The sequence below is a fragment of the Heterocephalus glaber genome, unplaced genomic scaffold, assembly GCF_053883595.1.
Source record: "Heterocephalus glaber isolate CG9 unplaced genomic scaffold, H.glaber_assembly_v1.0 deba00001569, whole genome shotgun sequence".
Lineage (NCBI taxonomy): Eukaryota > Metazoa > Chordata > Mammalia > Rodentia > Bathyergidae > Heterocephalus > Heterocephalus glaber.
In genome coordinates, this window is record NW_028258354.1 from 3702599 (window position 1) to 3719126 (window position 16528).

Consider the following 16528-nt stretch of genomic DNA (forward strand, 5'->3'; position numbering starts at 1 on the left):
TGCAGTCCTACGTAGTTCCTGTCGGGTGTACTTTAGGGACCGGGAAGGAGGCGCGGCTCCTTATAACACCTACAGGAAGTCGAACTGGAGGAAGGAGGCCAAACTCGGGGTGGGGATGGGGGGCGCCTCGGTGCTACCGCGAAGCCCAGACGCCCTGCGGCCCCCAGACTCGACCCTGCCTTAGACCCGGGATCCGCGCGTTCGCCGCTGTACCGGACACTGTCTCCGTCGGATGGCGAGCTCCCGCCGGGATCCGGAATCAGAGCCCGAGTCAGTGTTCCCTCGGGAGGTCGGGCTCTTTGCTGACTTTTACTCGGAGAGGAGCCGGTTCTGCTTCTGTGGGCACGTACTGAGCATCATGCAGAACTTTGGGTCTCGCCTCGGGGTGGCGGCGCGCGTGTGGGACGCGGTGAGGAATGGGCTGCTCCCGGCGTGGGTCCCTGGGAGGTCCAGACCCCGGACTCCGCCTCTGCCATATGGAGCCATCCCCACGACAGCCTTTTCTGACTTTTTTCCCCCTCCTGTAGGCTCTGAGTCTGTGCAACTATTTCGAGAGTCAAAATGTGGATTTTCGAGGAAAGAAAGTGATCGAATTGGGCGCGGGGACGGGCATCGTGGGAATCTTGGCAGCGCTGCAAGGTGCGTGAGCTGGCATTGTGGCGGGAAGCGGGGAGTGAGGGTGTGGAGTCCTAGGAGAGGGGAGTACTTTAGCTCCAGCCCAGTCCCTTCCTTTTAACACCCCCACCCCCACCTTGTTTCTCTGTGTGGCAAGAGCTAATTGGCTGTTAAGAGTACCGAGGACAGTTGATTTGGGGGCAGGAAATAAAAACCAGGCCTTGTAGAAATTTGTTTCTCCCTCTGCTCTCCCCGATTTCAAGGAGAATGTTTAAAAATCCCTTCTAGTGTCCTGTCAAAAATGCCTATATGTGGGTATCCTATAGGGCAGCCACCAACCTACTGGTGTTAAACCTCATGACTGCTTTATAACTTGGTTGTGAATATATGTTAGAAACGGTAGATAGTTAATGGTAGGAAAATCAAACAGGAATTTTGGAGGGCTAGGGCCAGGAATTAAGCACCTCAGACTTGAGAAAGGAAAGGGAAAGGAAAAAATTGCTTCAGTTTTATTAAGAACCAGAAACTAAAGAGATGTCCCTAAATTAGTGAGGGGCAGACAAAACCCCATACCGAGAACACTCACTTAAAAACACATGAAGGCACCACCTGCCTCGAAAGTGCAAGGTCCCGAGTTCAATCCCCTGTACCAAACAAACAAACAAAACACATATGAAGGGTGGCCAGGGATGTAGCTCAGTGGCTCCGTGCCTACCTGGAAAGTACAGGGCCTTGAGTTTGTTCTCCGGTACCAGAAAAAAAAAAACACTTATGAAGTCACTCAAATTAGCATGTACTTGTTCATAGGGATATCACTGGGTCACACTAAGGAAAGTCTTCCCAGACGCAGACATTCATTCTTTTATTCTTTCCAACCAGTATGTATTCCAAGCCCTCTGTGTGCCAAGAATCATGCTAGGTATTGGGGACTCAACAAGTGAATGAAGATTTACTCTCCCTAAGGAGCTTGAGGTCTAGTGGGGAAATGGGGGAGATGCCACCATAGAAGATCTGTGGTGAGCTGGTGCACATGCTCTGGCTATGTCTGCCTTGACTCCCTGTGAACCTATCCAGGGAAAGCTCTGTAAGATGGGGAAATGAACAGTATGAACACGGAAGACTCAGGAAGAACAGAGGGAGTGTCCGCTCCTTCCCATGAGGGATGAGTGGATGACATTCAGGTAGTTATATTAAAAGGGAACAGAAAGCCAGGTATGGTGGCATACATGCTTGTAAGCCCAGCACCCTTGGAGGCTGAGGCAGGAGGATTGCAAGTGCCTGGGCAACTTGGTGACTTTAATGAGACTCCTGTCTCGAAATAAAAGAAATTAAAAAGGTCTGGGGATGTAGTTCAGTGTGAAGGCCCTGGTTCAATCCCCAGTACTTCAAAAACAGTAAAAATAAATTTTAAAATAAATATAAAAAGAGACAAAAGGCATGTATATGGTTAGGAACACCTACCTTCACTTGCTCCTGGATTGGCTTCTCTTCCTTTGCTCCCTGTTTAGTTGCTCATTCAAAAATCTGGATGTTCACAGGTGTGTGGTGTTGCACTCCTGCTATCCCAACACTCAAGAAGCCGAGGGTCTCACTATATAGTTCAGGCTGGCCTTGAACTCACTGTGTAGCCCAGGCTGGCCTTGAACTCACAGTGATCCTCCTGCCTCAGTCTTCCTAGTGCTGGGATTACCAGCATGTACCACTGCACCCTGCTAGACATCACCTTTGACTTTGACATGCCCATTTTCACCTCCATATCCATTATTCAGCTTTCTTTCTGCCTCTTTCTTTCCTACTCTACGCTTCTCTTTTCCTTCCTTCCTTTTTTTTTTTTTGTGGTAGCGAGGATTGAACCCAGAGCCTTGTGTGTGCTAGGTAAGTGCTCTACTGCCAAGGTATATCCCCAGCCCCGAGTCCTATTGATTTTATCTCCTAAAAATTTTGAATTTTCTCATGTATTTTCACTGACAGTTCACCAGCCTAAGTTGTCATCATCGCTTGCTTAGACTGCAACAGTTATTCTGACTGGTTTTCCTGCTTTGATTCCTTTCTGCCTCCTAGACCCTGCCAATCCTACCCAATAGTCAGAATGACCTATTCTCTTTTTTCTTTCTTTTGTGCATGGATTTGCGTGTGCGTGTGTGTGTGTGTGTGTGTGTGGTACTGGGGATTGAATACAAGGTCTTCACAGTGAACTATATCCCCAGCCCTTTTGTTGTTGTTTTTGAGACAGAGTCTCACTAAGTCACTAAGTTGCCTATGCTGGATTAGGACTTGTGATCCTCCTGCCTTAGCCACCTAGAGTGCTGTGATTATAGGCATGTGCTACAACAGAAGACCTTTTCAAAATGCAACTGTAAATCACACCCTCACTTCAAATCTTTCAATGGCTTGTTGCTTTCACAGTAGAACCAACACCTTTATCCTGGCCTCCATTGCCCTGTCTCCCTCTCCTTCTTCCTGTCTTTGTGCTGCTTATTGCCCTTTTATCAGTTCTACAAACCTACTTGATGTTTCCCTGTAGGGACTTCACATGGATCATACCTTCTAAAGCCCTCTTACCATAAAGCATATGCATTTTTCTTTGCTCTGCTCAAACATCACATCCAAGGGAGGGCTTCCAGGATGGCTTAGGCTCTCTTAGTAAATACTGTATGTGACTGTGCAGACTGGTCTTATGTTCACTTTATCACTGACCTCAGGAGAGTCCTCAGTGCTGCCTAGCTAGCCTGTTACACTTCCCTTGTCTGGTTATTCTTTTGCTCGTCTAAACATGGTTTTTTACCTTCTCGTTCTTAAAAACCTGTAAATCCCTCCTCTGCTATTGTCATGCTCAGCCAATGACTTAATTTCCTATAGCTTCTTTTTTTTCAGAAAATGTTCACCTGTTCCTATCAAAACATCTACTCACCTACGTCTGTCTGTGTGCACCACCTTCTCTTTTGTCACCATGGATGAACAGATTGTGTTAGCTAAGGTCAAACCCTCTACTTTTCACAAAATCCCTGAACCTTTCCACCTGATCCAAGACATTTCCAGCAACCTTCCCCCACCTCCTGCATTTTCAATTCTGTTTTCCTTTCTCTCTGGGTCATTCTCACTTCCTCCCACCCTCCCTCTCTCTCTATATATGCACATAGGGCCGGGGATTTAGCTCAGTGGTTCCACCACCTGCCTTGTGAATGCAAGGTCCTGAGTTCAATCCCCGGTACCAAAAAATAAAAATAAATAAATATATATATGCACATTATATGCTGTAACTCCTCTTTTCTCAGAAAAAAAGATTCTGATCCTATATCTACCTTCAGTTACCAAGCCATTTCTCTGCTTTACAATAAAATGACTATCCACTGTCTCTAGTTCCTCTCCTCATATGTTCCTCAGTTCATTCCTATCAGACTTTCACTCCCCCATGCCTCCTTCACTCTGGTGGTTCTAGTTAAGGCTGTGAGCTTCACTTCCAACTCCATGTTGTTAAATCAGGGAGTCAGTTATCAGCCCACCTCAGTTGGATTTTTTGACATGGACACTGCCTCCTCCTGGAAACTTCCTTTGGGCACCACACTTCTGGGTTGTTTATCTAACCAGCACACTTTCTGTTCTCTTGCTGATTCTTTGGGGTTTTTTTTGGTACCGGGGATTGGACTCTGGTCCTTGCACTTGTGCAGCAGGCAGCGAAACCACTGAGCTAAATCCCCAGCCCAAGATTCTTTTTTTTTTTGGTACGGGGGATTGAACTTGGGTCCTTCCACTTTCGAGGCAGGAAGCGGAACCACTGAGTTAAATCCCCAGCCCTTCTTGCTGATTCTTTTCATCCTCACATTTGAAATTTTTGAGTGTCCCAGAGCTCAGGAATAGACCTTTGATGCCTTCTTTTATCTGTCTGCTCTATCCTGAGCAATCCCATCTCTTTGTGGCTTTGAATGTTCCTTGCCGATGACTGTGATTCTCCCATTTTTATCTCCAGAATTGTTTGTATTACCCAGTGCCTACTCAGTGTCTTCATGTAGTTATCTGATGGTCATCTCAAGTGTAATGTGTCTAGAAATGAAATCATGATCTCCTGTCCCAACCTACTCCTCCTGTAGTCCTCACTTAAATGCATGGCCATTTGGGTCTTCTTGGTCAGGCCAAACATCTGAAATCTCTCATATTCATATTCTCTCTCTCTCTCTCTCTCTCTCTCTCTCTCTCTCTCTCTCTCTTTTCCTCTCTCATATTCAATCTGTGGCAAATCCTGTTGACTCTACTTTCAGAGTATATTCAGGATCTGACTATTTTTAGCCATCACTACCACCCTGGTTTAGACCATCATCATTTCTCTTCTCTCACTGCTGCCCCCTCCTAACTGGTCTCCTTGCTTCTGACCTAGCCTCTCTACAATCTTTTCTAACTGCAGCAACCAGAATGCTTCTCTTAACTCACAAGTCAACTTCCATTGCTATTCTTCCATTTAAGGCTCTTCCATCAATTTCCATATTACCCAGACTAAAAGCCAAATTTCTTACAGCCTTTTTACAGGGCCTTGATTGGGATCCAACATCTACTGTCATCCCACTCATTCTGCTCCAGCTGCAGCCTCCCTCAAGATTCCTCCCACCTGTCAGGTGCAGTCTTGCCTCAAGGTCTTTATGCTTGCTGGTCTGTGGTTTGGTAGACTTTAGCCTGAGAGATCCACGTGGTATGCGCCACTGCCGCCTCCAGGTTTTTGTCCAAACATATTCTGCTTAGCGAGGCTTTCCCCAGCCATCCTATTTAAAATTCCGTTCTCTGCCCTGACCCTCAAGCAGTTCTTATCTTCTCTCCTTGCTTGGTGTTTCACTATAGCATTACTGTCATTTGACATACAGTGTATTTTATTTTGTATTTCATTGTTGTCTTCCGTTTCTTGCCACTAGACTGTAAGCTCCATGGAGAAGGATTCTTGTCTATCTGCTGTATCTCAATACCTGGGATATATAACAACATAAAAATGAATGAATGAAGGCTTATACTTCCTGTTCTCCTCCTATAATACTTACCATGATTATGATTAGATCATTACTTTTGCAGACCGTGTGTGTTTCTACCTCTGGAATGAAACTCAAGGAAAGGCGAGGTTTTGCTTTGCTCACCACTGTATACCTAGCTCATAGTAGGCACTCGATACATGTATTTATTGCATGGATAAAGCATTCTGGAATGCTGATCTTCACCCCTGTTTTAACTTTTAAGACACTTACCCTCATTATCAAACTTGAATCTCTTCAACTTCTTTCTCTGTGATTAGCATGGCACAATCCTCTAGTCTTGTGTCTTGGCATTTTTCTCCACATTTACACATCCTCTGAGATGCAGCTTTTCAGCTGAGTATGCCAGTGCCTGCCTATAATCCCAGCAGTCTGGGGAGGCTAAAGAAGGAGGATTGCAAATTGAGCCCAGCCTTGACAATTTAGCAATTTAGCAAGATCTTGTCTCAAGATTTTAAAAATTTCTTAAAAAGGGCTGGGGATGTATCTCAGTGGGTTCAATCCACAGTACTGAAAGAAAGAAAGAAAAAAAGATACAGCCTTCCTTGGATATGCCATGCTGTTTCCCTGCCAAGCTTTTGTAATCACTATTCTCTGCTTGGAAAGATGCACCTGAATAACTCCTGCTTGTTCTTTAGGACTCAGCTGAGGTCACGTCTTCTGGGAGTCTTTCCAGAGCCCTGCAGACAGGTTTGTGTCAGAAGGGGTAGATGCCTAGCCTATCCTCAGCTTAGTCCTGCCCGGGCTTCTGCTGACATCTGATTGTTGTGTGGGGGGCAGACAGGTTGAAGATTAGCTCGGAGAGAATGTTGATGTTGTAGAATGTAGAGTAATGAGAATGCCAGTGGGTAACGTGGAGTTAGGGAACTAAAAGTCAGTGTGGACTTTGAGCTGTCAAGACATTGTCCTTTAGGCCTTGAGGTCTCTGGACCTTCCAGGCTGGAGCTAAGAGCCCTTGGTTGGGCCCTCTGACTTGCATTTCTCCCCCTTGCTCTCTCTCAGGGGGGGATGTTACCATCACTGACCTGCCTCTGGCCCTAGAACAGATCCAGGGCAACGTCCAAGCTAATGTGCCAGCTGGAGGCCAGGCCCAGGTACGTGCTTTGTCCTGGGGGATTGACCAGCATGTCTTTCCTGGAGACTATGACCTGGTGCTGGGGGCGGATATCGTGTACCTGGAGCCCACCTTCCCACTGCTGCTGGGGACCCTCCAACACCTGTGTGGGCCCCGTGGCACCATCTATCTGGCTTCCAAGATGAGAGAGGAGCATGGGACAGAGAGCTTCTTTCACCACCTCCTGCCCCAGCACTTCCGACTGGAGCTGGCCCAGCGGGATGAGGATGAGAATGTCAACATCTATAGAGCCAGGCACAGGGAATCAAGACCTGCTTGATGTTACTTCTCCTGTTCTCAACCCCTTGTCCCAATGAAGAAACTGCATCTCTCCAAAGCCATGTCTTCAGAACCATAAACATAAGGACAAAAAAAAATCACTTTCTCTCCCCTCTTTCTTGACTTTACGCAAGATAGACTTTAAAAAAAAATTCTATGGATTTTTTTTCAGTGTTGGGGATTGAACCAAGGGCCTTGCCTTGCTAGACAAGTGCTTTATCATTGAGCTATATCCCCAGCCCTTTTCAAAATTTTTATTTTGAGGCAGGGTCTTGCTGAGTTACCCAGGTTGGTCTTGAACTTGCAACTTGCAATCCTCCTGCCTCAGCCTTTTGAATACTGGGATTATAGACATGCACTACCATGCCCAGCTTTATGGGATTTTTTTTTTTTTTTGAGAAACAGTATTGCTATGTGTTCCAAGTTAGCCTTGAACACTCTATGTAGCCCAGGCTGGCCTTGAACTCATGGCAGTCTTCCTGCCTCTGCCTCCCAAGTGGTGGGATTATAGGATTGCACCACCACACCCAGCTGGAATTTGTTGTTGTTGGTTTTTTTTGTTTTTGTTTTTTGAGACAGGGTAGTTCAAGCTGGCCTCAAACTTGTGGCGATCCTCCTGCCTCAGCTTCCTGAGTGCTGGGATTACAGGTGTGTGTGCCACCATGCCTAGGTGGGAATTTTTTAAAGAAAAAAAAAGTATTAATGATCTCTTCTGAATCCAACAAAGTCATGTTTTCCTGGGGAGATGAAAAGGAAGAGGCCTCAGACCACCTGTTTGTTGCTTGTAGAGAGAAAAATCTAGTGGGACCATGGCTCTAATTGGGTCAAGTCCTATCTCTGCAGAGCTGCCTTTTGGGCTGTAGCTTTTTCCTCCTTTCCAGAGTGGGAGCCCTGATCTCAGAACATCATCCTCAGAACACTGTACTGAGTACTAGGTTCTTCTCATCTTTGATTTTTCTTCCCTACCCCATCAGTCCTTCCTTTGTAATATATTTTTCTTCACTTCTTGCCTCTTCCCACTGTAGGAGCTCTGGTTGGGGCTTTCTTTACTTACTACTTAGCCATATACCTCCCCTGGGCCTCTGCCATCATTTTCTCACCTTCAAGCCATTCTGCCAACTCTTGCAATCTTCCAAAATCCACTCTGATTAGCTTCCATTGCCTGTAGAAGCAAGAACAATCTCCTCTGCTTGGTACTCGGTCTATCCTCACATGATCCATTACCTCTCTAATTCACTTCATACTCCTTTCCTACTTGTATTGGACCTCTGACAAAATTACAAAGGCCTACTTTTTGTTTTCTAAATCCACATAAAAGTTCATGACTTCATTCTTTATGCTTGGAAATTATATTGCTATGTATCAAAAATCTTTCTTACTCTTTGTCTCTCCTGAAAAAAGCTTTTCCTGAGCCTCTTGTTTGAATGTGATTCCCCCTTTCCCCATCCTTTAACTGTTTGTTCATCTTCTGGGACCTACCTTGTCTTGAGTGGACATTTGTCTGATCTTTATTTTCTCATCATTAGATTATCTTGGAGGGTACAGCTAAGGTTTATTCATCTCTAATTCCCTGAAGCCTAACGCAGTAACTGGCTCAGCAGATAGTTTGTTCTTTCAACAAATATTTACTCGGTTTGTTGAGGTTACTCTATCTCCACCTAGAGGAAACCCTGGGCAGTTTTCTGAACCCACACCTACCTCACAAGTTTGTTGTGAGTCATAAACCGATACTAAATATAAAAGTACATTGGAAATAAAGAAACAATGTTACCCAGATGTGTTGTAATCTTTTGACTTTTTTTTTTTTTGTACCGGGGATCGAACTCGGGTCTTTGCACCCGCGAGGCAGGCGGCGGAACCATTGAGCTAAATCCCCAGCCCTTGACTTTTCTTGTTTTACCTGTTGGGGTTAATTCCAAACGAAATAATTCAATGAAGGCATTTAGGGAATGCGACTGTATCCCTCCGACAGGCAGGTGGCGCCATTGTCATTAGAAGAGTTGTAATGGAGAGTTTTGGCCCTTCCGCCACGCCGTAGTCTGTCGCCGCACCTGTGCGCCAGCGGGCCGTACTGTGGTGCGGCTGGAGATATGTCGCTGTTGCGGTCTCTGCGCCTGTGCCTGGTCACGCGGACTGGGAGCCACCCGGTGAGATCCCTGGTCCCAGTGCTGACCTGTCTCTTGGAGCTCCCAGCCCCGAAGTGCACCCGTCCCTTCTCCTGGCCCCCTTTTGATTTCCCGCTCTTTCCCCGGGGGGCATTGCTTCTTCAGCCCAGCTCCCGTGTGCTGCCCTTCCCACACCTCCTGAGCCATAAGGTCGCCTCCCTGTTCGTGTGCTCTCCCTCGCCCAGCTCCTCGCTGCTTTTGGCTTCTCATCTCCTTTTTGTCCCACCAGGCAGGGTCCCTTCTGCTTCAGTCGGCCCAGCCATGGCGCACGTTTCAGGCTGGGCCCTGGCTATCTTCCTCGGCCTCCAGCAAGGAGCTCCTTATGAATCTGCGTCGGAAAACAGGCTATTCCTTTGTGAACTGCAAAAAAGCTCTGGAGACTTGTGGCGGGGATCTCAAACAGGTGGGAAAAAGATGCAGGCCGGGTACTGGGGTGTGACCGAAGGCTCTTGAGGCACTCAGAAGTCACACTTTAAGGATTCTGCCTTAAATGACAACCTTTGACTTTTTTTTTACTTGGAAGCAATTAAGTCAGTATCCTAGGGTTAATCCTATTCAATGAAAGATTGGATGTATTCTGCTTTTTGAAGTTGAAGGGTTTGTGTGAACTTTGGAGTCAGTCCCATCAGGACCCAAATTACTGTGGCCTCACTAACACTGTGACCTTGGACATGTTAATATTCCAGAGTTGTGTTATTTTTGTCTATATAACGAAAGTACTACCATCTGCTCCTACAGGGACGTGTGAAGATTAAACTTATCCAAAGCACCAGTTACTACAATGCCTGGTATTCAGCATTAGTGATAGACTGCTCATAGATGATAGATTGCTTTAGTTTTGTTGTTGTTATTTTTTTGAGGCAGGGTCTCCCTTTGTAGTTCAGACTGGCCCTGACTCATTATGTAGCCCAGGCTGTCCTCAAACTGCCTCAGCCTCCCTAGTGCTGGGACTACAGGCCTGTACCACCACACCCGGCTTGCTTTAGTTTTTATTATAGAATTTTGGAGAAGCAGAGAGGATCAGGGAACTTTAACATATTTTAAACCCTCATTCAGTTCAAAATTCTATGACTTTGTCATCTCTTTTGTTCTTTCCACTTTATAGGCAGAGATCTGGCTCCAAAAGCAGGCTCAGAAAGAGGGCTGGAGCAAAGCTGCCAAGCTCCATGGGAGGAAGACTAAAGAAGGTCTGATTGGGCTGCTGCAGGAAGGCAATATGGCTGTGTTGGTGGAGGTGCGTTGTTGGAGATGCCACACCTTGGGTGTAAGGCTCCTGTTAGATCCTTTGCATTCTTAAAGAAGAAATGGGTTTGAGGACAATAAAGGGTACTTGGAGTTAAACTTGAGAAACCTCATTTATTAGCTATGGATTCATTTAAGTATACAAATGCACAGATGTGTTGATGAGAAATGGCCTAGCAGTCTAGAATATAGCACCTAAATATGAGTCTAGTGCAATCTTGCATCTGAACACTGATTGTTTCCTGGAACAGTTACATTTAATTTTTAATTTTTTTGTTAGAATATGTTCGTGATTCATAAATATACTCATCATAGGGTATTGGTACATACATATTGCATGTTGATCCTTTTTACTTCCCTTTCCCAAGTTAGATTTTTAAAGCTAATAATTACATTAATTAGTTGATGAGTATCTGTTAGAGAATAGCTGATTTAGAGGCTTGGTGTTGTTGATGAAGAAGTGGATTAATTTACCATAAGAAAAGAATAAACAGGCCGGGGATTTAGCTCAGTGGTTCTGCTGCCTGCCTTGCAAGCATAAGGACCAGAGTTTGATCCCCGGTACCAAAAGAAAAGGATAAACAAAGTGATAGCAAAGATGGTTTGTAGTTGGAGGAGCTAGAGAACGAGATGATTATGGTGTGCAGCCACAAGCAAGTGATGAACTTGTAGTGAGTCCTTCTGAACATTGCAGAACTTCTTCTGAATGTATAGGTTATTGCTAACTCATTGGCGCACTGTAAGAATCACTTCACTCAGTTTCTGGCCTCAAGAGAAGAACTGCAGCTTTAAAATTCGGGGGTCATTTATTTCTGTGTAGTCTGCAGCTTGTTCTATCAATATCTTGGCTTACCCTACAGTGTTAAAGGCACTTTTGGAAACAATCAGCAAACAGCTTATAAACAACATCAATTTATTCCCACAGGTAAACTGTGAGACAGATTTTGTTTCCAGAAATTTAAAATTTCAAGAGTTGGTCCAGCAAGTAGCCCTGGGAACCATGTTGTACTGTCAGAACTTAAAGGATCAACTTTCCACATACAGCAAAGTGAGTTTTGAGGTTGTCTCCAGTGTGCTAAGTTTGACCCCTCCTTCTTTTAGGGTCTTTGCTGTTTCTTCTTTTTGGTGCAGGAGATTGAACCCAGGGCTACTTGCTATGTGCTTGCATGCTAAACACATAGTCTACTACTGATCTACATCCCTTGCCCTTGGTGCCCCCTACCACCACCATACTCTTTTACTGTCTTATTTCTTTCTTTTTTTTTTGGTACCAGGGATCAAATTCTGGTTCTTGTGCTTGCGAGGCAGGTGGCAGAACCACTGAGCTAAATCCCCGGCCCTTTACTGTCTTATTTCACATCTCTACTTAAATGCTGTCTTTGGGGAGGAGTACCCTTCCCCTGTTGTTCTATCTCTTTATTTTGCCTCATCTAAAAAATTTTATTATAGTCCCTATATATTATTATATTTTTTTGATTTGTATGTTGTCTGTCTTGCCCAGTAGAATGTAACCTTCATGAGTCAGGGAACTTGTTTTTTCACTACTACATCTCCAGTGCAACAGAAGTGGGTGCAGCATTTTTTTTTGGGGGGGTGCAGCATTTGGCTGGGGCTCAATTAATCTGTTACTGAATGCCAGTGAGGTGGAGTTAGCCAAATTTGGGGAAACCATCTGAGGCTTCCTGTTCAGAAATCTGAAATGGTCTGAGGACAGGGTTTCCAAATAGAGAGCTTGGGAGAGGGACAGTTTAGAAGAGTGAGTATACTTATCCATAGAAGGATAAAGGAAGAGATTTTATCAGTTTCTCTTTGATTCAGCCTTGTTTTTTTTTTTTTTTTGGTACCAAGGAGCGAACTTGAGACTGTGTGCTTGCAAGGTAAATACTAAAATTATTAATTTTAAAAAGTACTGGGCTGGGGATTTAGCTCAGTGGTTTCGCCGCCTGCTGCGTAAGCGCAAGGACCGGAGTTCGATCCCCGGTACCAAAAAAAAAAAAGTGCTCCAAGAAGTCTTACTCCTTCTTCCATCCTATTCTTATTACTTCTGTAGATAACCAACTTCACTAGATCATAGTTATATTTTTAGTATTTCTTTTTGCAAAGATAGGCATATTTATACAGCTATTTCTTTTCTTTTTTTTTTTTTTTTTGGTACCAGGGATCGAACTCAGGTCCTTGCACTTGCACAGCAGACGCCAGAACCACTGAGCTAAATCCCCGGCCCTATACAGCTATTTCTTACACAAATGATAATATAATTTGTATGTACACTTTTTTTTTTTTTGAGACAAGGTCTCACTGTGTGATCCAGGCTGGCCTTGAGATCACAGCTATCCTCCTGTCTAAGCTTTCCAAGTGCTGGGATTACAGGGATATGCCATCACACCCTGCCCTATATGTACTTTTAATTTGCTTTTTTTGTTTGTTTGTTTGTTTGTTTTGTTTTGTTTTTAGTTCTTTTATCGGTACATTTTAGGTATACAATTCGTTAAATTTGCTTTTTATTTTTTGGTGTATGGGTGCATAGTGCTGGTGACCAAACCCAGGGCCTCCTGCATGTCAGGCAAGTGCTCTACCTCTGGGTTACCCCCCTACACACACTTTTTTTTTACTTAATAATATATCCTGGAAAGACTCTATAACAGGAAATCTGTTACAGAAATGGAAATCTTCCTTTTCCTTTTTTCCAGTTGCATTGCATTCTGTTATGTAGTTGTGCCATGATTTACTCAACCAGTCTCCTTCTGTGCTTGGGCATTTAGGCTGTTTGCAAAATTTTACCATTAGAAATAATAGCTCAATGAATAATCTTCTGCATATGTACTTTTGTATCATTGGAAGTGTATCATCAAATCCCTAGAAACAGAATTGCAGGGTAAAAGGATAAATATATATGTAGTTTTGTTAAATATTGTCCAAATTTCTCCACTGTTGGATTTACACCATTTTACAACCCCACCAACAATCTGTAGGTCTCCTATCTTTAACTTTTTCTTTTTTTGGTACTTGAAATTTAACCCAGGGTCTCATGCATGCTAGGCATGCTTTCTACCACTGAGCTACATCCCTGCCTCTCTTTTCCATTACATTTTATGACTGTATGAAAATATCGTTCTTGGTTTCTAGGACATTACATTCTAAGAAGCTAGGCTAGATTTTTTTTTTTTTTTGGGGGCTGGGGATCAAACTCGGGACCTTGCACTTGTGAAGCAGGCACCGGAACCACTGAGCTAAATCCCCAGCCCTAGGCTAGAGAATGGGAGTGGAATGGAGTTGGGGATGATGCAGTAATAGAATAATTATTTATAATCAATTTTTAACATCCTTGGCTTAATGAAACTACTTAGTTGTCTTCACATTTTCTTAGAGATAGGCTATTTTTGCTTTTTCTCTTGATAATTTCAATTGTGTAGAACTGGCCTCTGTTTGTTTTCTTGTGAGCTTAGGCCTTCTTGAATTCCTCTGAGCTTTCTGGACTTCCAGCTGGGCCTGACAGAGATGGCTCCCTGAAGGATCAGTTGGCCTTAGCAATTGGTGAGTATTTATAAGGATTTTGGAAACTGGAAATTAAAGATTGGATGTTTTGGTATCTTGATGTTCCTCTAAATCTAGATCAAAAATTGCAAGCTCATGTGCCTACAAGAGCCAGATGATATGGTGAGAAGTGAGTTGTGTGTTAGATGTTAAGAAGCAGGGGGAACCTGAAGAGCTCCTCCTCTGCCGAAGGAAGCGCTGTCACTAAGCTCCAGAGATTGTTATATTAGGGGAAATTGAGTTCCAGTCTCATCAGAATTTCTAAATTCCTTAAGAAAATTTAGATTTATGGGGCAACCCATTTTCTGGTCCTCCTGTCTCTCAGACAGAAGCTATGTTTCTCTCAGTAAATTTTCCCCACTCAGAGAGAGAGAGAATTTAGATTTATACGCAAAAATTGCAGTTTTTAGCTTTTTGCAACTTAATAAAATTATTTTCATCACTATACCCAGCAAACTGAGCATGACCTTAGGCAGAGATGGCCCTTTGGCTTTCAGTTAACTACCTCTAAATAGATACAGGGAAAAAATAGTACATTAAACACCAAAAAATCTGGTCCTGAATTTGTAAAAGTACATTCTTTTAGAACCTGCTGGCGATAGAAACAACATCTGGATCATTGTGGTAGGATTAGTGGGAATTTTGCTTTCTTTCTACGTGTCTTTGATGGCATGAGAGAAGCAGGGCTAGAGTTAAGAGTTGCTGGGAATTTAATGCTTATCTGAGGTTTCTGATCAAGGCACTGATTCTGTTTTCATCAGGTCATGTTATAGTATCTGTGATGCTTGAGTGAGTCATGGATGAGAACCAGACAGACAGCTGTGCATTAAGAAATGGGACTTACTAAGAAATCCTTGAAGAGCTGCTTGTCTCAGCCTTGTTAATTTCTGGGAATTAACTAATGGGTAGATTTTTTGAGCTATTTAAAAATTTGTTTTGGATTCTGGATTCTCCCTTTTCCTAATTTTTACTTATAACTATGGCTAATCCAGGCATATTAATCCAAATCCCTTTTTTTAGCCTCCTGCTCCTTCCTACTTTTTGGCTTATTTGGGCTTCATTAGAAGGGAATGGCTTCCTGAGGGGGAAAAAACTGGAATGTGTTTTTGGTTCTCATAGACACTCTGAAAATGTATTTTTTTGTGTTTTGTTTTTTTTTTTGGTACTGGGGATTGAAGTTGGAACCTTGTGCTTGCAAGGCAGGTGGCGGAACCACTGAGCTAAATCCCCAGCTCTGAAAATTTTATTTTTGATGAGAGCAAGTTAAAACTGGCTGATGACATGGATTTTGGATTTTTTGTAGCTTTTTGTTGTAGGCCTTTTCCTGATATAGTGGATGATCAGAAGTTGTCTTGCGCCAGCTAAGGTACTACGTATTTGGGAGGAATGATAATTTGGTGGGAAAAATCACAAACTTGCTTTGGATTTAAATACGAACTTTTAATTCCAGCTCTGCCACATATTATTGGGTGGGTTACTCAAGCTCTCTAAGCCTAAATTTAATGTAATAATAATAGCACTTGAGTGCTTACTGTATGCCAGGTCCTACAATAAATACTTTTACACATTTCACCTTATTTATTTCTCCCAATAATCCTGACAGGTAGGTGGTATCTCCATTTTGTAGATTAGGGAACAAAAGCCTGATGAATTAATAACTGGGGTTATGTCTTTAAGTCTTTTGCCCAATGTTAGGGCCAGAAAGAAGCAGAACTTAAACCTGAGCCTGTGATACCACAGCCTCTTAAATACCAGTGTTCCTTACACATAGAGGGTGCTCCTTAAAGTACTTTCCACTTCTGCCTCTTTAAGAGAAAACTAAAAATTGTATGTCTCTATCTTACTGTATATCTAGTATAAATACAGAAGGACCACCTTCCAGACTTGGTATCTGTACTTGGTGGATATGTTTGTATAACCATGTTGGTTTTTTGTTTTGGTTTTTAATAGGGAAACTGGGAGAAAACATGACCCTTAAACGAGCTGCATGGGTGAAGGTACCATCTGGGTTCTACATTGGCTCTTATATCCATGGAGCAGTGCACAGTCCTTCATTCAACAACCTGGAACTGGGGAAGTATGGAGCCCTGGTCATCTGTGAGACATCTGAGCCGAAAGCAACCCTCGAAGATGTTGGCCGCCACCTTGGGCAGCATGTGGTGGGCATGGCCCCTCTGTCTGTTGGCTCCCTGGATGATGAGCCCGGGGGAGAGACAGAGACCAAGATGCTGTCCCAGCCATACTTGCTGGATCCCTCCATTACATTGGGACAGTATGTACAGCCCCGGGGTGTGTCTGTAGTAGACTTTGTGAGGTTTGAATGTGGAGAAATTGAAGAGGCAACAGAGGCCCAATAGGTTCCAGAGACTTTTGGCCAAGGAGGAAATTTTTTTTTTAGCTCTGGACATCAGTACAAGAAGTTATTTCCTAAGCCCTTTAAAACCCAGAATGGTTTTTTAGTTTATGATGAAATTATGGACTTCACAGGTAAAGTTATTAAATAAAATAATTATAAAATAGAGAGTAGAGTGTTTTCCTGTTTGCATGATACCAACTTTAGCTTTTTTTTT

General features: G+C 43.6%; 2 protein-coding genes across 4 annotated transcripts; both read left to right on the top strand.

Annotated features, from left to right (window-relative positions):
• The first annotated feature begins 151 nt into the window (after window positions 1–151).
• Window positions 152–8791, top strand: Eef1akmt3 (EEF1A lysine methyltransferase 3). Of its 2 annotated transcripts, none has more exons than XM_087192232.1 (3): window positions 152–289; window positions 528–639; window positions 6627–8791. In XM_087192232.1, the coding sequence occupies exons 1-3, from the start codon at window positions 233–235 to the stop codon at window positions 7016–7018; spliced, it is 561 nt and encodes a 186-aa protein (XP_087048358.1). In that variant the 5' UTR covers window positions 152–232; the 3' UTR covers window positions 7019–8791. The 2 variants fall into 2 exon arrangements, with proteins under 2 accessions (XP_087048358.1, XP_004861223.1); XM_004861166.4 differs by having other exon boundaries at window positions 229–409.
• On the top strand, window positions 6643–16477 carry Tsfm (Ts translation elongation factor, mitochondrial). 2 transcript variants are annotated; one of them, XM_004861168.4, is made up of 7 exons: window positions 6646–6718; window positions 8990–9164; window positions 9412–9585; window positions 10288–10416; window positions 11350–11472; window positions 13871–13958; window positions 15909–16477. In XM_004861168.4, exons 2-7 carry the CDS (start codon window positions 9108–9110, stop codon window positions 16313–16315), a joined length of 978 nt encoding a protein of 325 aa, XP_004861225.1. In that variant the 5' UTR covers window positions 6646–6718; window positions 8990–9107; the 3' UTR covers window positions 16316–16477. The 2 variants fall into 2 exon arrangements, with proteins under 2 accessions (XP_087048354.1, XP_004861225.1); XM_087192228.1 differs by lacking the exon at window positions 11350–11472 and having other exon boundaries at window positions 6643–6718.
• The last annotated feature ends 51 nt before the right edge of the window (window positions 16478–16528 follow it).